Source organism: Nannospalax galili, unplaced genomic scaffold, assembly GCF_000622305.1.
Source record: "Nannospalax galili isolate Female #2095 unplaced genomic scaffold, S.galili_v1.0 scaffold61, whole genome shotgun sequence".
In the NCBI taxonomy this organism is placed as follows: Eukaryota; Metazoa; Chordata; class Mammalia; order Rodentia; family Spalacidae; genus Nannospalax; species Nannospalax galili.
This window is the reverse complement of record NW_008345335.1, coordinates 292940-316910: the sequence shown is the minus strand read 5'-3', so window position 1 is coordinate 316910 and position 23971 is coordinate 292940. Positions and strand designations below refer to the sequence as shown.

Below are 23971 nucleotides of genomic sequence, written 5' to 3'. Positions count from 1 at the left end.
AAAATTAAAAATGTTTTCTTTAAAAACTACCTACCACAGAGGAAAGATAAAAAGTCTGAATTTTTAAATATGAAAGTCTTATAAACCTTCAGAAAAAGATGAGTGGAAAGTTCAAAAAATTACAAATGACCCAATCCAACATACCTTCAGTAAACAAAATAATCACAACTTTTCATTTACCAAATCTGCAATGTATTAAATGATAATCTACACTGTAGCAATTCACTGGCATTATTATATTGTGTGGGTCCAATAAATCAGTTCTGAAAAACAATGTTATAAAATGCCTTAACTGTAAATAATTCTAATTAAGATTTCCTTATTAACATAAACACTAAGTTTAAAGAAAGCCGAACCTGAAGCTGTTTTGTAGCTCCAGATGTAACACTTTAGCATGCTTCCCTGTGCCAAAGCAGCTGTGTCAAACTTCTCCAGCATCTCAGATTGGAAAAGCAGCTGAAAAGTCAGAGAAACACACTGCTGTGGTGCATGTAACCCTTCTGACACCACAGCACTCAGGACAGTCTTTCATGATGGCAAAAAATGGTGCACAGAGGAAGGGAGGACAAGAGCTCTGCTCTTCTGCAAAGCCTCTCCTCTATTAGAGGGAATGAAGAGGCTTCTATACCAGCTGTATAGAAGCAAGGTACTGAGCGTTATATACGAATACATAAACTCTCTTTAAGTACTCTCTATAGTGTTTGTTCAAAAGTCTGCATTAATGGCTTTAGATGCTCCAGGTGATGCTCCTCTATGAAAGATTTGGCTTGATTCAAAGCTCTTATCTTCACCAGGATAAGAATTATTTCAGTGATTTCATTCCTGAAAAACAAAACCAAAAAGCATTTATCTACTCCCTTAAAGATAGAGTATTTCAGTATTCGGTGATCAAATTTTTATTAAGCACACAGTGGGCCCTAGTTTTCATCACAAAAGAAAAAAATAAAAAGATGCAAGGAAGGAAGAAAGGGAAGAAGGAAGGAAGGGGAGGGAGTAAGGGAGGGAGAAGATAAAGTACTATGCAAGTGTGAAGGAAGGTTCAGGAATTGACTGTGGACCTACCCCTCAGTACCTAGCCCTCAGTACCCTAAGCAAAAGCTTGACCTTAAGCCAGTATCAAAAACTGTAAAATTCAGAGCTGATGCTCCGCCCCCTCCCAAAAGCAGTGGCATTTCAGTTAAGGAAGGCTAGACAACTCCCTTTGCATACTGATGACAGTTACAAGTTGAGCTGATGCTGGAGCAAACTGCATATCAGACCTGGGTGTGGTAGTGTTATTCCAGCAATGCTAGCATTCAGGAGGTGGAGGCAAGAAGATCAGGAGTTCAAGGACAGCTTTGGCTACATAGTGAATTCAAGAACAACTTCAGACACTTGAGACCTTGCCTCAAATGAACAAAAGGAAAATATTCTAAAGAAAGAATAGAGGGGCTGGAGAGATGGCTCAGGGGTTAAGAATGCTGACTGTTCTTGCAGAAGACCCAGGTTCGAATCTCAGCACCCACATGGTAGCTAACAACTGTCTGTAACTCCAGTTCCAGGGGACTGACAGCCTATTCCATCCTCTGCAGGCATTGCACGACACGGGTGCACTTACCTACATGTAGGCATAACACTCATACATATAAAAATAATAAATGAAATACTTAAAAAAATAGAAACCTGTAAGTCAAAAACCTCATACTAAACATTTTAAGAATTTTCATTGAATTTTCCTGAATTTCATACAACATATTTTGATATTTAGACCCCTTCCCCTATCTGAACCTAAATGCTCCTGTATAGTTTTTTGGAAGCCCTTATTTTGGAAGAGATTCATATAAAAAAAAAACATATGCATGAGATGTAAATATAGAGAGCCATTTCGAGGGTAACCACTGAAACAAACACTAATTCTCCAGTATGGCAGATTTTTTTTTTTTTTTAAAGACAAGGCCTTATGTATCCTAGGCTTGCCTTGAACTCACTAGATAGCTAAGGATAATCTTGAACTTTGGGTCTTCAAGACTGATGGAATTATATTATAGCCTTCTGCCACTACGCTTGGTTTATGTGGTACTTGGGTTGAACCTGGGGCGGCCTTGTGCATACTAGCCAAGCACGCTACAAAAACTGAGCTACACAACCCTAACCCCAGGGATTTTTAAAAATTATAGTAAAAGTGCAAATCTTTCCAAAATTACTGACAGCATACAAAATTCTTACACTGTGCTATGGAAGTGAAAATAAAATAAGGATTACCTGCATTCACTTGTCGATAATTCACGTGCAGACTGCAACAAAAACTGAATGAAGTTTTCTAGCTGGGGAATTGATGTCCTCATAGCAGAATTTCCAAACCATTTTTCTGGTAGGTAAGCTGCTACCTGTTGATCAAAACATATCTCAGGTTTACGACAACAAAAAATTTTGAAAAATTCCCCTTTCCTTTGTCACAGACAAGGTAGCATTAAAAAGGAAAAAAAAAATCATTCTTCATTGCTAAAAGCTGAGGACGGAATACTCATTACGCAGTACTTGTGATTCTACAATCTACATAAATATTAGAGACAAAGTATCAACTGGATGTCTAAATATACTGAATGTAGAAAATTTATTATGGTTTTGATCTAACAGTTTACATTGCTTTCTAGTCAATATAGCACACTCAACTACTCTATTTTTGAATTCATTTTTATGTGTATGAGTGCACGTATGTATGTAAGTGTACCCATGTCATGCAATGCCCACGGGGAACAGAAGAGGGTGTCAGATACCTTGGAAATGGAGTTACAGTTGTTAGCTACCACGGGGGTACTGAGATTTGAACTTGGGTCTTCTGCAAAAGCAGCCAGTGCTCTTAACCACCCAGCCATCTCTCCAGCGCTCAACTGTTCTTTCGGAAAGTCAAAACAAGAACATTCTCCCCCTCCAAAAGTTATATGTGATTTTGGAGAAAACTGGTAAAGTCAGAAAAATGTTGCAAACAAACAACTTCCTTAGAGCAAAAGGGAGGAAAAAGGAAATCCTGGACACCAGGTTATGCTATAGGTGACAGAACAGTATTTGCACAAAGAAAATTCAGAGAAAAATTAAAATGCATCAAACATGTATCAATATTATAAAACAGGTCAATAGAGTCCTAGAAAGCATTTTATGAAGTAAATCTGATTGTCATCCTTAAAAGCAGTTTTAAAAAATGGCAGGAGAGGGTTTGACGTAGGTATGATGGTAGGCACTGGATTCTGAGTTCAAGGCCAGCCACCCGAGACAAAATGGACAGATCCTGACTTGAAAAACACAAACAGGAGTGGGACGTTACTGAGAGCGTAACTGGTAGAGCTGGGGCTTAAAATACGGAAGGTCCTGGGTCTGACTGTCAACAGTAGTGCCACAAGAAGCAAAACAAAATAAATGAAGGTTGGGGGAAAAGATTTATTATACTTTTATAAATTATTGAGAACCTCCCCCCACCAAAATAATCCCCACAAGACATGCAGAAGGTCCTATAAGGTTCATTTAACAAACTTTCCCAGTTTTAAACCAGTCTTCAAAGGCTTGAAGCTTACTGTCGTTTGTCTTTGCTTTGCTCCTGTTTTGTTACTACAAGTGTCCATGAAGTTTGCACGTAAGCAGGAAGCTTGCTCATGTGAGGCCAAGACTTTAAGTCACATTTTGTTGGCCTGCTTTTCAAACCTATGCTATGGAGTTGTGAAAACACACTTCCTCTTCTCTACTTTGAAAACTGTGACAGTGATGGGATTACAGGTGTACCACCATGCCAGGTTTCCTAAAAAACTATTCACTACCATGACTTTGATGTTATGGTTAGATCAAGATATTTTGGGGACATTTAGGTAGTTTTTGGCTATCTCCTATTAAATAATGCTAGAATATTTTTTATTATTTTATTATTTTTATGTGTATGAGTGTATTGTCTGCATGTGCATATGTGCACTTGTATGGTGCAATGCCCACAGAGGTCAGAAGAGTGTATTGGACCCCCTGGAACCTAACAGACAGTTGTTAGCCACCATGTAGGTGCTGGGAACCTAACCCGGGTCCTCTGCAAGAGCAGCCAGGGCTTTTAACCACTGACCATCTCTCCAGCCCTCGAATATTCTTTGTGTTTAAAATCTGTATGTGCAACTCTGAGTTTTGTCATAGGATAAATTCTCAGAAGTCAAAGGTTACAAACTTTAAAGGTTTTGAACCTATCACAATGAAATATCCTCAAAAGCCATTGGCTAGTACCAGACCACTGGTACTACCACAGACCACCACTCTAGAACCACTGTCTTGCACACCAAGAACAAAACCTCTGCAGTCCTGGGACTGCAGTGTCCCCGGCTACACCAGGTCTGGAGATGCCAGGTTAGGATAACATCAGCACAAGTATCTTGTTGAACGAATTTGCATGTCTCTGCCTATTCATATTGCCAATCTTTCCCACATATGTGTAGGTTGCTTTACATATGCTTTTGTGGTGATTTAATTTGCATATTTTGGAGCCCTTTTCAATATGAACATTTGGTTTACTAGTTTGTAAAGATTTGTTTTTTGATATAAATCTTAATCTTATGTGTTAGGACTTATTTCTTAATTTCTAACCAGTTTCTCTAACTTTTTAGTATACAAAACTTCAATCATGAAGAGATAACAGTTAGCCCAATGGACACATTCCCCACATCTGGTAAGATCAGTTAATCTCTACATCTTTTGGTTTAAGATTTTTTATTCAGTGACGTTTTATATTTTGTCAAATCATTTTGATAAAGGTAATGCTGTTTCTCATTTCTTCTGCCATTTAGTAATGACTTTCTCCTCTTTTTTTCCAAGTACAAGGTCTTACTTACCGTGTAATCCAGGCTAGTCTTGAATTCGTAATCATCCTGTTTCAGCCTCACAAGTACTGAGACTATAGGCAAATGCTACTACACCTGGCTCCTGGCATCATTTACTAAGTACTTTTCCCCACTGCTAATGTTTCAAATCAGAATACTGATTTTTAAATACAAAAAGATAGCTTCTGCTTTGTTAAATTGATGTGTATATTCATATCACCATAATTCTAATTATTTTTCTGCAACACAGTAGACTTTAATAGCTAAGAGTTTAAGATTTTTATTTCTAATTATGTATATGCATGTGTGTGGTATGTGCATACGTGTGCAGATATCCACTGAGGTTAGAAGAGAGGCACTGGATCCCATGGAGTTGGAAGTTACAGGTGATTGTGAGCCACCTGATGAGGGTGCTGTGAACTGAACTCAAGTTCCTCTGCAACCAATACGCACTTTTAAACACTGAACCATCTTTCCAGCCCTAGTAGCTAAACCTTTTTGTTGTTTTGAGGCAGAATCTCACCTTGTAGCCCAGGCTGGCCTGGAGCTTGCAGCAGTTCTCCTGCCTAGCTTCTCTAGTGCTGGAATTAGAGATGTAGGTTATCACACTGAGCATTAGCTGTTTTATTTTTTTTTAAATATTTTATTATTTTATGTGTATGAGTGTATTGCCTGGATGTATGTGAGTACACCCATGTCGTGCAGTGCTGTGGAGGTCAGAAGAGGGTGTCGGATCCTCCTGGAACCGGAGTTATGGACGGTTACTAGCCGCCATGTGGGTGCTGGGAAACGAACCCAGGTCCTCTGCAAGAGCAGTCAGTGCTCTTAACTGCCGAGCCATCTCTCTGGCCCCTAGCTAATTTATTTTAAATAATAAAATTAAAATTGGTTCCTATACAACTTACCTGGTGGCACTTTTGAATAGCATCTGGTCCAGGGATGGCATTAGTAAGAGCAATAATAAGATAGCGATTTAGCAGCTTCCCCAGTCCCAGATCTTGCAAAGTGTCATCAGGAAGGAGTCCATTCCAAAGAAGAGTATTATGGAAGAGCTAAAAGAAAAGTATGAAGTGATTACAGCTCCTAAGAAACTGTAATGTCCTGCTCTAATTTGCTTTTTGTAGCTGTGGTAAAACACTGGCCAAAACTAATTTTGAGAGGAAAGGGTTTATTTGGCTTAGAAGTTACAATTCATCATTGGGGAAACCAAGGCAGGACCTCAAGACAGGAACTGAAGACCAGGGAGGAATGTTGCTTACTGGATTGCTCAGCTACCTTTCTTATACAGCCCAGGCCCACCTACTTAGGGATGGCACGACCCACAGTGGAGTAGACCCTCCTACGTCAATTAGTAATCAAGAAAATGCCCACAGGTATGTTCACAGGCCAGTCTGATAAAATTCCTCAGCTGATGGTTCCTTCTTCCCAGGGGTCTCTAGTTTGTGTGAAGTTGACAAAACACGTGACTACTAACAAAGAACTGGTCCAACTCCCCAGTGTCTACTAGTTGGATCTGTCACTCTGAAATAGAAAGCGTCTCTGAACAAATACCAGATCTCACCTCCACGTGTCTACATATCCTATTTCCATTTTCTAAGATAATCAACCCCAAATATGCCCACAAAAACTCTACTAGACCCTCTCCAGATCAATATCTCATCCTATTTCCTCTCTCATGGCCTGGGGCCACCAAGTATAGTACTGCAGGTCGCCAGGATTCATAAAGCTCTATCAAAGTGTGACCTTGAGAAGTCAGACAATGCTGAGAACTTTGCTGCTGTAGTATGTAAATCAAGAACTCAAAAGTCTGCGGAGAGCACACAAATTCTACAAAATAAATACTGCTTGTATTTAGAGGAGCTAAATCCAGATGTTTCTGTGAATTCTGTGCTGTTTCCACCTTCTCCCAGTATTGTGAGCGCTGTAAGACATGTGGGTTGCTAACATGTAACACGTGGCAGGTCAATGGTGTCACTGCCTGTCCTGGAAGCTTTTTCCTTGGCTCAGCCATGAGATACATCCATTATTGCTTACTGAGGTCATCTATCTCCCAATTCTTAAATCCAATGAACATCTTCAGTCATTTTTTTTTAATGGCATTTAACACTCACCTTCATCCTGAGTTCCTTTGAGTCTTATGGTCAGTTCATGGAATTAATCACTTGGGGAATCCTTTTGATCCTTTCACCTTAAACATTTTTTTCCCACTATCTAGACCAGGCTGGCCTGGATCTCAAAGATCCACCTGCCTCTGCTTTCCAAGTGCTGGGATTACAGGCATGTGCCACCACCATGTGCCCTGGCCTTAAACATCTTTTATCATCTCTACCTCTACTGACTCAGCAATGGTTTTAACTTTAGACCAAGGGGAGGCCAATTATGGCCTGGGGATTAAATTTAACTTGCTGCCTCTTTGGTAGAACCCAGGAGACAAAAACTGATTTTACAGTTTAAATGCTATTTTTTGAGCCAACTGGCTCAGTGGTTAAGAGAACTGATTGCTCTTGCAGAACATCTGAGTTCAATTTCCAGCACCTACATGCATAGCAGTTCCAGTGCAATCTGTTCCAACCTCCACGGGCATTGCACAACACAGGTGCACTTACATACATGCAGGCAATAAACTCATACAAATAAAAATATTTTAAATGCTATTTTAAATTTTTTTTTATTTTCAGTATTTTAACTGAGTTTTTGTGCATTTCACATAAAACATCCTAATCAAATTTAGACTCCCCCGCCCACCAGATTTCAGGTATCACATATGTTAAGTTCAATCCAGATAGCATTTCTATCCAGGTGTCCCTTGATGCAAGTTCATCCACTGGGATCTAGTCAGTCTATCTAGAGTCACTCCCTTAAAGATTTACTCTCCCTCACCCCACAGTAATCATTTGTTAACAGTTCCTTGGCTAGGGTTGGGGCCTGCTGCCCATTTCCCCTGCTCCATGCTGGGTTTTTGTCTGCGTTAGCATGGGTCTTGTGCATGCTGTCAGCATTGCTGCAGGTTCATATGAACAGTGGCCTAAAAGTCTGTTTCCTTATGTTCATGCACCAACTCTGGCTCTTACAATCTTTCTGTCCCCTCTTGTGCAATGGTCCCTCAGCTGTGGGTGTGTGAGGTTTAATACAGAAGTCCTATCCAGAGACACTCACTCTGCAGTCTCTTACTCTCTAAACCTTAACCAGTTATAGCCTTCTGTGTGCATCACACTGTTGTACAAGGAAGAGAGTTAAGGGATATAATAGTATTCAATAAAATAAGACCAGGCATGGTGGCACATGTCTTTAATCCCAGAACTTGGAAGGCAGATCTCTAAGTTCAAGGCAGTCTGGTCTACATGACCAGTTCTAGGCCAACCAGAGTTACACAAGTAAGGCCCTGTCTCAAACAAAAAGACAAATAAAAAACACCCACAAACAAAACAAAAAAGCTCCCCAAATCAGAATTAAAAAAACTTTTTTTTTCTTACTTTTTTAGTTATGTGTATATGGGGGAGGGTATGAGCATGTGCACATGTATGTGCGGGTGCTCATGGAGTCCAAAAGAGGGCATTGGATCCCCTGCAATTGGAGTTATAGGCAACTGTAAGCTACCCAACATGAGTGCTGGGAACTGAACTTGGGTCCTCTGCCAGACGAATGTGTGCTCTTAACTGCTGAGCCATCTCTCCAGCCTCCAAATCATAATATTTTTAACATGAAAATTATATGACATTCAAATTTCTGTGTTGATAAGCCACACTTAATTGAAATACAAGCATGTTTATTTATTTACATGTCATCTCTATCAACTATTACTGTTTCCGGACTATAGTGGCAGAGTGGAATAGTTTGACACATATTGCATGGCTGCAAATATTAAAATATATACATACATATTCAATATATTTATTATCAGTTTTCTGCTTACCTTTAGAGCTGCCCAGAACTGTCTTTCTTGGAACTTCGAATGTGGTGATGTTTTTTCTTCTACACACCTAATTTGAAAGACAAGGGGAGGGGGGAGTAGAGAAGTGGGAAGGGAGACAGAGAAAGGAGAAAATGCAAAGGACTATTATTCTTTCAGAATCAGACTTTAAAAATTACTTTATTCTAAATATGCATCCTCATATATACAGACAAGTGTACCTTTTACCCCTCATCAAAGAAAGCTTCTTTTTGCAACATTTAGAGACTTACAGAGTTCCAGAACTAGTCAAATACAGAAAATGTCTATGAGATGCTTAATCCTAAGTGACACATCTTCAGTGCAACCTCGACACGCAGGACGAATGCATCTCTCAACTCTCACCAGAGAAGTTTCCTTATGCAGCAGGTGATTAACAAAGAAAACCACAATTGGCCAATGTGTAGAGAACAAGAGGCTGCAGAGGCTTTTCTCTGAATAGAAGACTTACTTGAAACTTCTGCCTCCCAAGGCTCAGGGACCGTTGTGGAAGAGGAGGCAGAAAGATTTTAAGAGCCAAAGAGGGGTGGATGACCACAAGGAAATCAATCTTCAGAACAACTGGTCAGTACTCATGTCAACTCACAGCAATAGTGACAGTGTGCGCAAGTCCTATGCAAGCTCAAACCAGATAAATTTCTGGTTGGGTAAGAAATCCCAACCCAACCTATGAAACTTTTGTAAATTGATGGTTGCTAGGAGGGGAGAGACAGTATCTTACAGGGAAAGGACTCTTGGTGGGCTCACACTGAAGGACATTTAGGGATACAAATCAAATTCTATAGGCTGTATTAATATATATAAAGGAGTACACAAATTGGGTGGAGGGCTGTTGGGGGAGATACAGACAGGGGAGGGGATCTAACTGTATTATCTAACTGTATTTATCTAACTGTATTAGATAAAAATCACAAAAATCCAATAAAAACAACCAAAAGAACCCAGGAGTTTACTGATTTTTAAATTAAGCAACCAAATACCATAAATGGAAAATAAACGGGGGCGCTGTGATGATATCTATTAAGAATCAGAAATGTATCCATACTCACCCAACAACACATTTCTAAAAGTGCCTCTTATAGAGATGTCTGCATTTACACAGAATGATACATCTTCTGGATTGTTTACAACCTCATTATTGGCAATTCACATGCCAGTTACAGGACATCTACATGACAGCCTATTATGCAACTTAAAAAGGAATGAAGCAAACAACTTCTATGATGACAAGGAATGACCTCAAATATGTACTAAGTGAAAAGCATCCAAAACTGCTCACAACAGTTTATAATGTACTTCTTTGCTGAGGAAGGAGGGAAAAATAAGATTATAGGATATAAAATCTTTGCTTCTATTTGTAAGAAGACAACCTGGAAAGAGCAACGGCAAAACCTTTGCAGACAGAGGTCAAGGTAGGAGTGAATAAAACTTTTCATATTAGGGACTGCAGAGATGGCTCAGCAGTCAAGAGCCCTGGGTTACTCTTGCAGAGAACCTGGGTTTGGTTCCCAGCACCCACATAGGGGTTCATGACTGTTTGTAACTCCTATTCCAAAGGGTCCAACATCCTCTTTTGGCCTCTGTAGGAACCAGGCACACATATGATGTACTTACATAAATTCAGGCAAACATACACATAAATAAATCTTTATTAGCCAGGCGTGGTGGCTCACGCCTTTAATCCCAGCACTCGAGAGGCAGAGGCAGGTGAGTTCAAGACCAGCCTGGTCTATATAGTGAGTTCCAGGACAGCTAGGACTACAGGGTGACCCTGTCTGAAAAAGACCAAAAAAAAAATCTAAAAAAAAGTTCCTCATTTTAAACATACACTTCAACTCAATGCCAAGGAGCAATCATTTTAAGTATAAACCACACTTACACTTTTCTTATCTAAAATTGTATAAAACAACTTACAGGAACATAATACTTATTTGCAGATGCCCCTTCCTCACTCAAAATGAATTAGAAAACTCTGAGTCACTCCTTTCCACACAGCTCTTTCACCATATGTTTCACTGGGTAGCTACCGTTTGCAGATCATCACTAGCAATGGAGACCCTCTTGGTGACCTCTATGTTTCATGAGATGAACACAGAATTCACATTCACAGCTACTGTTTCTGGTTATGCTACTCTTCCTCTGCACATGGCACCGCTATGGTTGGGGCATTGTCTTCACCATGCTGATGTCCTCTGTGGTAGCTACAAATTTTGGCCTCATGTACAGATGACAGTGATGCAGGTGAAGGCTTAAAGTCAAACACCCAGAAACGGGATGGCTAAGAATCTGTGTTCTTTGCTTCTCTATACTACCACCTCACGTTCCTAGGAATCACTGAAAAACAAGAAACCCTGAAACATTCTAACAATGTCCAAACACCAAGAATGATATGTGGTATACAGCAGATTACAGAAGTGTTGTTAAAGTCTCAATTTGCATCTTAATAGAATATGTGTATATGTTTGGAAACTACTATAGTTTCTTTTGTATTATATTCTTTTTAAAAATTTTCTTATTTTATGTGTTTGAGTGTTTTGCCTGCATGAAATTAAGTGCACCTGAGCTGCAATGCCCACAGAGGCCAGAAGAAGGTGTTGGATCCCCTGGAACTGGAGTTACGAATGGTCATTAGCCACCATGTGGGTGCTGGGGACTGAACCTGGGTCCTCTGCAAGAGCAGCCAGTGAACTTAACCATTGTCATCTCTCCAACCCCTGCATTGTATTCTTAGGCAAATCTATATTATAGAAAAGGATACTTCAAAGCTGGACATCGTGGTGAATGCCTGAAATCTCAACATTTGGAAGGCATGAGCACAGAAGGGTGAGGATTATCCTCAGCTATATAGTGAGTTAAAGGGCAACCTGAACTACATCACGTCTGTTTCAAATCCTTCTCCCCTTATAAAGAAATGCTATTTCAAACAGTATAAAAAATAGCAGCTCTTACCGCTTTGGATATAGAGGAATAAAAACATCATCTTCTATTGCCTTCTTCATTCTTCCAATAACAGATTTAAGTAAATCCTATTATTTAAATTTTTGAAAAGTATTAACAAGCCATAGTCAGAAATATATTTACCAAAAGTATAATTTTAACAGTGGAAACTGGTCCATAGTAATTTTCAACTGGCTTTAAGAAACTCATCAGTTATACATGACTGAGGTCAGATTTTTACTGTTGTACTGCATTCTGTTGCTTATGTACTACCCACGAGACACTCAGTTCCAGTTTAGGGTCCACTATGCAGAATGGTATTATAAAAGACCTTACAAAAGTATTTTAGTATGTATAAGAATATATTTCTAATAGGTAATACACATTAGAACGGAATTACAGCTGGAATATAGCTCATAACCCTGTATTCAATTTTGTGTAAAATGATGAAACTGTTTCCTACTACAAACCCAGACAAAAACCCATGGCTAAAACAATCATAGATCCTAAGGGGAACCTCATTTCTGTGGCTTCGCTAAATGACATGGTACCAAATGGCACCAAACTGCAGTAAAGTACCTATGTTTATGCCCAGAGATATCCTTAATCCTTAATCAGAGAAGCTTATTTCTATAAACCAATGAACACAGAGACTCATGGATGCCTAAAATAAATGATGTTCTAGTGCTCAGCCCTTAAGAGGACATTCATACCACCCACATAAAGCTCAGGGCACATGGTAGAAGAGAGTGGAAAAATTTTATGAGCAGAAGATAGGGAGAAGAAATGTGAAATGCATCTTTAGGGCTTGACACAGCCATTCATTACAAACATAATCCCGCAGCAAAAGACTGGGTTTGTCTTGGATTGGGGAGGGGCTCATGGGTCCCTAACCCTCCCTACAGAACTACTGGCAACTGATGGGAGTCTGGGGGAGGGACAATCATTGCCTTTAGTTGTGCACTAAACAGTCAGCCCACCATGTTCCAGTGGACAGTTCCAAACCCATGGCCATAAAGACAGTCCTAATTAAAGTAAGTGGGTCAGAAAAGAAACCCAAAGGATGTAAACGTGGGAAAGAGATCTGTAGGGTGGAGTGGAAGATGACAGAGGTGTGAAGGAGTTAAGAGAGGATTGGGGCTCTAAGAGCAAACAAGATGCACTATATACGTTTATGAAATCATGAAAAAACAAATCCAATCAATAAGAAAGGAAAAAAAAGATGGCGATAGCCCATTTATATTTCTACTAGCTGTGTATAAGAAATCCTGTTTTCAGCATGGAGTAGGAAGGTGTTCACCAGCCCCTACCCCTAACTCCCTAACTGAGGAGCTATGTACACCTGATGGGTGCTGGGGAAAGAACAATCAGTTTCCTTTGAGGGTGTGGCTCTTGGTAGGTTGACAGTGGATGGTTCCATATCCAGGACTACATGAAGTTTGTGGGGTTAGGGAGATGGACTGGGGAGGAGTTAGGGGAAGCTTGGGGAGTACACATGATCAAAATACAATCCATGAAATTCTCAAATAATTAATAAAGACATATTTTTTTAAGATATCCTCTTTTCTGACAGGTGTGGTGGTGCACACCTTTAATCCCAGAACTCCGGAAGCACAAGTCAGTGGAGGCAGATGTAGGTGGATCTCTGTAAGTTCCAGGTCAGCCTCATCAACATAGAAAGTTCTAGGTCAGTCAGGGCTACATATTGAGACCTGTTTTCTTAAATCCTTTACTAAACTTTGTTTTTCTTGTTTTGTTTTTAAATTATTTTCAAATCTGGGGAATGTAGTATGAATCTCTTCATCTTTTTCCTGTAGAGTCATGAGACACTGGCATCTTCTTACATCCTCTTCTGTGGTTTGGTAAAGCACCTCCATAAGCTGATTGTCTGGTTTTTTAAAATCAGGATCTGCCTTTTTCTTACTGATTTCTACAAGCCTTCTACTTGACCTAGGGGTGGGTACTTTGTTGGATTTTCTATCTCCTTTGACACAGTAAATTCACTTTGGATAACTCATTTTGTTTGCATTATCAACAATTATAAATAACTAAAATACTCAATTCAGTAATTCAACTTAAAGACATCATATTATACCCATCCACTAAATGGAAATATTAGCTAATGTTTCTGAGACTATAGTAACCTAACACTATAAATATGCAATGATATGCTAAGTCAAAGAAAGAGAATATATGCATATCCATTGAGATAACTGGAAAGACTGAGTGAAAATATCCTACGGTGGTTTCAGTCTCAAATACACTACCACCAGGAGGAAGAGATGATGGAAGGTTAAAAATTTTTCATGTATTAGCAATATTTCTATGAATACTATTCTCATTCTTAGAAAGAATCCATGCTTGAAAAATGAAATTAGCATACTATATAGAATAACATCTATTTTTAAAGTGCAAGATGCTGTGTTAACACAAATTAAGCCGTCACATACATTATACCAAACATATTGTTGATAAATGCAGTTAAGCAAATATATTTTTCCATAAAAAGCATACTAAACTAAATGAGTTTTATTTCTCTTTCCACTTATCTGTAACACATACTTTGAGTCCTGTATCAAAGTTATAACATTAAAAACAAAAACGCAACTCTATTTTACCTGTCTTTTAAACATTTTGAATTCTGGTTTAAGAAGAAAGATAGTTTTCGGGGTAACAAATCCATACAATACTATCTGAGCATATACAAATTATTTTATATATTAATTTTTTGTGGTATTGGGGATTGAACCCAGGGTGTCATGCAAGATAGGCAAGTATTCTACCATGGAGTCACACACCCTACTCCCCAGAAATTGTTACCTGTTTGCTTTTACTAACTTCATTTTCAGAAGTAGAATGTTCTTCCAGAACCACTCTGCAGTGCGTTGTTAAGCTTGTTGTCTGTGAGGTTGACAAGGGGTCCCAAATAAATTCTACAAAATCTGAAAGACATTTCAGTAGTACAGTAGTTACAAGATTGTTCTGCTACTTGTAACACAACCTAGTCCACTCTTTACTGAGGTTAAAATCCATGACCAATCATGACCACTACCTGCACACACCTTCAATTTCTTTGTCTTCTTGGATTTTGCTGAACCTGTCAGGCTAGTCTACAAACCTAGTTAAATTCACCTTGTCACTAACCTGCTGCTAAAATGTGGCTTTAAAATAAAATCACAACAAAATGATCCCCACAAAACCCAAGTGATTCCTCACGCTAGCCAGCAACCAATTCTCTAAAATTTTCTTTTCCTGGTCAGCTCACTTTCCCTTGTCAGATGATTCTATCTTCTCCCTCTTCTCATTCTCACTTTCAGTTGATAGATCTCTCCACTTCCTCTCTTCCTTCATGTATGTAAGGGCACATTTGTGTGCAAGTGTGTATGGGTGTGTGTGCATGTGTGCAGAAGTCCAAGGTTGACAATGGCTAGTCTGGCTAGCAATGTTTAGTCTGGTTAGCCATCTTGCTCCGGGGAGCCTGTCTCTACTTTCAGAGCACTGAAATTACAGGCAGGCTGTATAGCCATGCCCCCTCCCTCTCCAAGCTTTTATGTGAGTTCTGGGGATCTGAGCTTTGGTCCTCATAATTGTGGGTGAGTGATGTTAGCACTAGTCCATCTCCCCAGCCCTAGCAATCACCCTTATTACCACTTATATTACTGTCCATTGTTCTTGTCCTTTTAAAAATGGAAATTCCTCAAAATATTGTCTATGTCCACTTTCTATTTTCTCTGCCCATTTGTTCTTGGAATCCTGTCCATTAGGCCTTATCATTCACCATGGTTTCTCAAATCACACAGGACATTCACATAGCCAACTCCAATGGCTGATTCTAATCCTCAAGTGGTTTACTGTCAACAACTGCAACCATACCTCATTGTTCTTCCTGGAAATACTTTCTTTACTCACCTCTGGGACATCACCCTCCTGGTTTCCTCTCTGGTCTTTGCTTGTCACTTCTGTGACTTTCAAATGCTAAAAGGACCCTAGGACTCAGATCATTCCTCTCCCTCCTACTTGCATTCACATCCTAGTATTTAAAGTCCCTTTATGGCACAAAATGCCACCAACACGCTGATAAATGTATACTACCTGCCAAACCACTCCTTTGACTCATATACTCAACAACACACCTGACATGTGTACTTAAGTGACAACTCAACATGCCCCACCTGAGCTTCTGTCCCACCACCCTCTCGTTCCACTTCAGGAAAGGCAACTCTGTCCTTTGGGTTGTCTAAGCCAAAAATCATAGAGCCACTCCTAATTATCTCTTTTTTCTTGCTCCACAATGGGTCCCTCGGCAAATGCTGGTAGTGCTATTTTTCAAACAGAGAACTGAACCACTAGAGGAGCTCGGGCAGTGCTAGTTTCTTATAATGCTCCCAATTTATGAGACTGTTCAATCAGAAGAATTTGGATTTTTCAAAAGAATACATAAATGAAAAAATAAAAACTTCAAAATTCAATCTAATTCAAATTGTATTCTCTGGGACATGGTAAAAAGATTCTTATGAAATACTGGTTTAGGTAAAAGAAATCTTCCGACTTTAAAGACTGAAGCAAAGGCATCAATACTCTGAGCTTACAGTTGCTCAGAGTACTGATAATCTCATACTTGTCAAGGAGTGATGTGAGCAAGATTTCAAGGCAATACCTGTAAGTCGAGGAACAACTGTTTTGTTGATTACAGTAGACAAGATTTTTTTATCAGAATTATCATCCTTTGTCGTATCTTCCATGCTGCTATCCATAAATTCTGTTATGGATGTGAACCAGGGCATCTGTTCTAGACCTATGGAATCCAACTGTAAGATGAGATTATGTTTTATATTCTTAAGCACAGGTATTTTAAAAGTTAATCTCTTTCTAATTCTCAGAACTTTTCTAAGGATCAAGGAACATAACTGTATATTTTAGCACTATGTATGTAGTACTGAGCCACCAAAGTGCGGCAGGATGACATGATTAAGGCAGTGTAGCTCAAACTATGCTTCATGTGTTCAGCCATACAACAAAAATGCAACAAAGGCCTACTGTGTGCCAGGACTTTCAGAGCCTAAGAATGGCAAGAACTCTGGTCAAGTAAAATACTGTATCAGTTAGGTACTTGAACTATCCATAAAATTTGCTGATGAAAATTCATCTACCTCAAGCAGAATTTACTTCAGTCTTTTCAATTACCTTAAGAATAAATGTGTTAACATGCATGTGGTTTAGCTTATTAGCCAACCAACAAATAACAGATGGCTAATTACTTGAATGGATGAATAAAATGATCTCTGCTTATCAAGAGTTCCCAATTCAGCTTAAATGGTTAATCCCCAGGTTGCTGCCCAACCAACTCTTTACCAGCCTTAGAAATTATTTTGCTCCTATACTGGAAAGGCTATGTGGTCATGCGCCTGAAGCCCATAGGCACTCATAATTAAGACCAAGGAAGAAAGCATGGTTAGCAAAGAAAACTGAGAGCATAGCTTGATCACTGACTATAAATCCTTACCCAGTTTGGCTTCTTCCTAGAACTTCAGTTTTTCATTCCTTTCTGTACATAAGGCAAAATAATGTGGGTGTCTCCTTATCACCTCATTACCCAAGAAGTAAAACTTCTTCCAAATCCTTTTCTTCCCCATTAACAGAATGACCATTCTCTAATATTTGCATGTGAAGGATTAGTTATTTTCTGTGTTTCACTAATTTTTACCTCATGATAACGTCTTCTAATATTTTATTATTTTTGTATTATTGTGTATTGCCTGCACATAGGTAGGTGCACCTGTGTCATGCAATGAGGAGGTCAGAAGAGGATGCTGGATCCCGTGGAATTGGAGTCATGTTACAGATGGTTGTTAGCTGCCATGTGGGTGCTGGGAATTGAACCTCGGTCCTCTGCAAGATTAGCTAATGTTCTTAACCACTTAGTCAACTCTCCAGCCTCTGATACCTCTTATAAATCAGTCATTCCCTTTACCAGAATCAGCCTATATGATGAATTTGTCACCCTGAACTTGGATTACATCAACTGTTATCTATCTTTTATTTCTCTTTCATCCAAGTTAGCCTACTAATAGGGGCTTCCTAAAACATTACTATCAGTCCAGTGAGATGGCTTAGCAGATAAAGGCACTTCCTGCTAAGCCTAGTGACCTGAGTTTGATCTCTAGAGAAGACTTGATGGAGAGAACCATCTCCCACACTCTCCTTAACCTCTAGACAAATGCTGTGGTATGTGTCACCACCACTCCCATACACATAAACACATAAATGTAATATAAAACATTTTTAAAAGCCACATTACTTTCCATATGTCAAAATTCCTATTACTTTCCAAAATAAGTTCTCACCTCTCAATCCAGGACTTGAATGTCATGTCATCTCTTGATTAGAGATGCATCTCTCCCTCATTTTTCTGAAGTAGCTGTCCCTTCCTCTCAACTCCTGATGAAGTCTCACACACCCTTCAAGGCCTTGCTAACATTCCCCTCTCCTCAATGTGCTTCGCTGACCAGCTCTTCCCAGTTTGTCATTTCCAATTCCACAATCCTTGGAACAGGTTTTTATATAACTTTCCCAAACTTAATACTACTTTATAATTCTGGGGAAGACTTTAAACAATACAGAAGAAGTATTAAAAGTGTGCTTTCAGGATTGGAGAGTTGTTTCAGTGATTAAGAGCACTGGCTCCTCTTGCAGGGGACCCAGGTTAAGTTCCCAATACCTACATGGCAGCTAACTAACTCCAGTTCTAGGGCATCCACTGCTGTCCTTTCCTCCATAGGCACTAGGCACACATGTATATACTTACATACATACAAGTAAAACACTCATACACATAAAAATTTTAAAAATCTATAAAAAGAATGTGCTTGCATTTCTGATGTTCAGTCTCGCTATGACTTAAAAATCAAGGCAAAAGATTAGAGATGTAGCTCAGTAGTAGGGTACTTGTTTAGCTAGACCCCGGGTTTAATCCCCACAATGCAAAAAAGAAAAATTTGATTTAAAAAAAAAAATCTCTATTTCTTTCATTCATTCATTCATTCATTCATTCATTCGTGTGTGTGTGTGTGTGTGTGTGTGTGTGTGTGGTATAGGCCTAAGGATAATTTTCAGCAGTCAGTTCTCTCCTTCTATTGTATGGGCTGCAGGGTCCAAACTCAAGTCGTCATTAGCCTTGGTGACAATGCCTTTACCCACTAAGCCCTTTATCCCATCAGCCAAGTGTCAGATATTTTATAGCTAGCACGATAGCAAGGCAGTCTAAGTAACTAATACAACCAGAACAGTCACATGGTGAGCATAAATACCTTAAGAGGATTCCAGTCAAGCAACTGAACTCGTATCAGGGGACTTAAAAGCTTTGGTAAGCAGAAACCAATGAAAGCTTCATGGTAGGACTCAGGAAACTTTTCCCGCCACTGCTGAAATTTTAATAAAATATTCTGGATGTTACAAAAATCATCATGCACATCTTCAAAAATTTTCTTACAATCTTGAAAAATGTCACCTGCAAATAAAATAAGTCTCTTTATGCTATGCATGTTAAATCTGCCTTCTTATAAGCACAGTCATGTGTTCCTATTTAATCAACTGAGTTTGACACTATCTTGGTATTTACATATATATTCATTTTTATTGTTTAAAAAGTTGGTTTAGTAACAAAGGTGAAAATACTGGCACGATTAAGCCTACCATACATTAAGTCCCTGCTTATACACCAAAATATCATACATCATTTTATCAATGTAACCATCTTCCCTATAAAGCAGGTGTAACATATTTATAGGTAACCAACAAACAATACTGGATTTGGGAGGACAAGAAATTTCTCTGTTGTCATACAGACTAAAGGTCTCTTCCATCTCATCTATAACCACAAAGTCCAGAACGTTCTAACTTTATAGAATACCTTTCAGAACACCAAAAGTGGTTTTACCATGCTAGGAGTGATGGCACAGGCCTTTGATCCCAGCACTCACTTGGGAGGCAGGGGCAGGTGGATTTTTGTGAGATCAAGGTCAGCTTGGTCTACATTTTGAGTTTCAGACCAGATGTGGCTACTGGGAAACCGTGTCTCAAAAAGACCCCCCGCTCCCCGGAAAAAAAATAGTTTCACCTATCGACAGATCACAGAATGGGAGAAAATCTTTACCAGCTAAACTATTAAATACCAAGAAAATAAAACTGCTAATCAACAGATAGCTAATGAACAGCTTTCAAAAGAAACACAAATTGTCAGTAACTATTCTGGAAAGTATTCAACACATCAGGGAAATGCAAATTAAAACTCCTTTTCAATACTACTCCACCTCAGTCAAGAGGCTATTATCAAGGAATCTCTCAACAAATGTTGGAGAGGATGTAGGGAAAGAGGAACTCTTATTCACTGTTGGTAGGAGTGTAAATTAATATAGCCATTATGGAAATCAGTATGGAGGCTCCTCAAAAAGTTAAAAATAGAGCTACGATATGAGTCAGCTATTCCATTCCTGGGCACATACTCAAAGAACCATACCCTACCATAGTGATATTTGCACATTCATGTTTATCACTGCTCTATTATAGTAAGGAAATTGAAACCACCTAGATGCCTACCAACAGATGAAAGGATAATGAAAATCTGCTACATATATAAAATAGATATAAAATCATTCATCTCTAAAGAAAAATGAAATCACAAAATTTGAAGGAAAATGGATGGACTTAGAATATTAAGTCACCCAAACTCAGAAAAAAAAAATCTCATATGTGATCCTAGCCTATAATGTATACGTGTGTGTGTGTGTGTGTGTGTGTGTGTATAGTTGTAAGTGTGGGTACAGTATAACATTTAGACTTTATAAAGGAAACCAAGAAAGGGTATTATCAGGTGATGAGGAAGGCCAGAATGCAGACAAAAGGTCACGTGAGTTGTAAAGGAGAATCAAAGCTAATTGTTTTTCTACATTGAACTCTGTCATGAGTCCCTCCCTCCCTCCTTCCTATAGATGAATGCATAAAATACACTGATAGTGAAAGTGTAAACCCTTGAAAGTGTAAACTCTAAGTGAAGCACCATGGCTTCAGAACGGCCATTCTAACAGTACAGAAGTTTAGTGAGATGTACAAAGTGTTTGTGTGGCTATTTTAATCTAGCTGTGTATTGTTTTTATTTGTGAGTTCATTATAATAAAGGGATTTTGCTAAATTCTTTTACATTGAAAATGGTAACACAGACACCAAAATGCTCATTTGTAACAGAAGAAAGGCTACAAAGGACCAGAGAATACTCACAATGTTCCTTTTCCAGAGGTAGCAAAGTGTTAAGGGGAAATGTTTCCATTTTTCTTGAATTTCCCCAACTCTCTTAAGTTATATGTATCTAAAGGCAATTACTACAAAGCAATCCCCATTATCTCAACACTTCAATACAGGTTAGAACCTTGGCAATTGACCTTGGCATTTCTGGAAGTCAGTCATCTCTGTGGAAGGCAGTTCGTCATCACTTGATGTCCCTTCCTGGTGGTCACAGTTGCCAGCAAGCGCCCTTGCCTGTCTTCTCTGTGTCCTGCATTGTGCGACAAAAATCAATGAAAAGCAAATAGAGTTTGCGGAAAAGACTTTAAAACAAAAAGAAAACTCCTGTTATTATTTATGAAGGGACAAACACATCACCACATTGCACAAAATTCCATGTTAATACTTTTGGTTTCTGTGGTTGCTTTCCCTTGGTTTCTTGTAAGATGCTCCTATTTAGATCATTCCCAGGGACTGACCACTTTTTGAAGAGAGGGTAATAATATAATTAGGAGCAATTTCTAGTTCAGAGCAACTTCCAGCCTAACAAACACCATCTTATCCATTCTCTCCAAGTCTGTCTATAAAGCAGTGAGGTCAGCTGAACTCAGCTCTGGTTTTACATTGTTCTCACAAATTAGCATGTCAGAGTAGGGTTGATTATCTCATTTAGTTAATTATACTGGTAAGTAAAGTACTTGCTCAATGTTGCTTTAAGTCTTCACATTATATAGATACCTTCGAGATTCAATCTCTTCTAAAATCCGTTGATTTTTTTCATCTACAGCCAAGCTTCCCTTTGCTGATGTCTCAGTTTTGTCTGTTAACACACAAAATTAGCTTTGTACTGCAGATCCTCAAAACAGTGAATCACTGAAAATACAGGTAATATCACGAAGTGTATGTGTGTAAAAAACATATATGTGCTCTAAACAGTATATTTCCTTATGCAATGGGATTTAAATGTTAATTACTTATCATAGGATTAATAGTCATCAACCTCGCTAAGCTAAAAACATAAACCTTGCTGGTGTGTGCAGGTTGTCACTTGAGAACAGTAACAAATTCTACTGGCAGGTTTCTTTTCTCTCACTTTTTTATTAGCAATTTTTGCCAGTCTCCCCCCATAGTCAAACACCAGAAATAATTATGCTGCTAATACCTTATTTATATTGTGGTCCACTTCATTATATACCATAGTTTACAACTGACCAAATGTAGTGACCTTGAAAGTTACTTTACCTCTCCATCATTGATTTAGGATCTCATTTCCCAAAATCACTTTAATCAAGGAAAGATGTCACTGAGAACTCCATATCTTACAAAATGAGACCTTACAGATGACTCTCTGCTGAAGCCTGCTAGTCCCTGGGAGGGCCCTTACACTACAAACCTGGGCTTCCAAACAAGTCTACAGATTTATAGGCACTCATTCCATTCATTAAATGTCCACATACATACTCTGTCAAATGCTAGGTGATTTGAAATTCTAAAATTTATTTTTTAATGTTAAATTTAAGATACGTTAAAATTCTGCCTTGAAATGTTGAGTTTGGATGAAGGGTCAATGTAAAAAATAGAGGAAAAAAAGCATTTTTTTCTACAGGAATAAAAATATTTTTATTCTCTCAGATGGCAATTTAGCTTAATAACTAATAAACAGTATGCAATATAAAAAAACTAACATGATAACTGTTGTAAATATGCTGATTCACATTTTAACTCATCTTGCCTGCGTTTCAAAAGTGTTGCAGCTTGTTTTATACGCAGTGCATGCATTGATGATTCTATTTCCTCGATGCTGGTAATCTGAAATACACATATGTAACATTTTGCAGGTTATCAATAATTATAAAAAAGCACAACAGGTATTATTTGTAACCATATGTATATGCTCAAATTCTTGAAAAAAAGAGTTCCAATATTAGCAGATATCACAGATTATGAAACCAAATGGAAAGGAGTTAGGAGCACAGACATGAGAGAGAGGTAAAAGGAAGGAGTCTTTCTCAAGACAGGAGGGGAAAGTAAGAAGGCAGATGGAGGGTGGGGCGGAAGGAGTTATAAAATATGGTAAAAATCTCGAAAACTGATCATTCAGGGCTAGAATGTAGCATAGGGGTAAGAGTGCTTGACAAGTGTATGTAAAGCCCTGGGTTTGAGCCTTAGCACTAGAAAAAATATCATAAAATGGATGAGACCTTACCAGATAGAGCTGTGATATAGGAATAGAGACTAGGTGAAACTGATGTTCCTATTTCTTAGACAGGATTCCTCCCACTCCAATACGTTCTACAATTGCTGCCATAGACATAGCCATTTCAGGCCACTGTGTGAGTTGGTAAAGTTTTAACAGTATAATTCAAGGTGAATGAAGAAAAAATTATATTGTAAAAAATACTTTATTAAGCAATAAGTGGAAGGTTACCTTCTTAAAATAAGAGACAAAGCAACATTTTATTGATATACTCTATGTGGAAAGTATAATTATTTTTAGTTATCTTTTTAAGTTCTGAGGAGTAAATTATCTTTTTAAAAGGCAACTAAATATCTTAATATCAGGATTTAGCTTTCATAAAACACAATGTATAAAAGACTCATAAATCTGCTAAAAATTTCAGAGCATATAGAGATCAAAGAACCTTCACAAACGAAACTGGAAATTTTAGATCAAACTGAATAAAGCATTACAAAATTTAAACCATAAAGAATTATTTACATTCACTAAAAACTAAGAGGGAAAAAAAAATCCCCACTAAGAACCAGATAGGAATAGGGCAAAGGACTCAAAGAACTCGTAAGAGGACAATCCATGTCATCTGGGCGTGGTGGCACAGATCTACAATCCCAGCACTCCAGAGGCTGAGGCAGAAAGAGAATCAGAGTTTGAGGCCAACTTTGGTTGCATAGCAAGTTTCCACTCAGCCTGGGCTACAGAGGGAGACCTTACTTCACAAATCAAAAATAAACAAGACCTACATTTAGC

General features: G+C 38.5%; 1 protein-coding gene across 3 annotated transcripts in view; it reads right to left on the bottom strand.

Annotated features, from left to right (window-relative positions):
* Positions 1-6: 6 nt before the first annotated feature.
* Positions 7-23971, bottom strand: part of Gcfc2 (GC-rich sequence DNA-binding factor 2) — a 43352-nt gene continuing 19387 nt past the window's right edge. For 2 of the 3 annotated variants that reach the window (XM_008841580.3, XM_029567599.1), the window contains exons 7-17: positions 22671-22794; positions 21724-21805; positions 21144-21256; positions 19017-19216; positions 16367-16517; positions 14530-14651; positions 11722-11798; positions 8737-8803; positions 5729-5875; positions 2242-2366; positions 7-822 (exon numbers count right to left, since the gene is read on the bottom strand). In XM_008841580.3, the coding sequence (XP_008839802.1) occupies positions 693-822; positions 2242-2366; positions 5729-5875; positions 8737-8803; positions 11722-11798; positions 14530-14651; positions 16367-16517; positions 19017-19216; positions 21144-21256; positions 21724-21805; positions 22671-22794 (1338 nt within the window). In that variant the 3' untranslated portion in view covers positions 7-692. Of the gene's footprint in view, positions 823-2241; positions 2367-5728; positions 5876-8736; positions 8804-11721; positions 11799-14529; positions 14652-16366; positions 16518-19016; positions 19217-21143; positions 21257-21723; positions 21806-22670; positions 22795-23971 lie in introns of those variants that run through there. The other variant, XM_029567600.1, reaches the window with a different exon arrangement.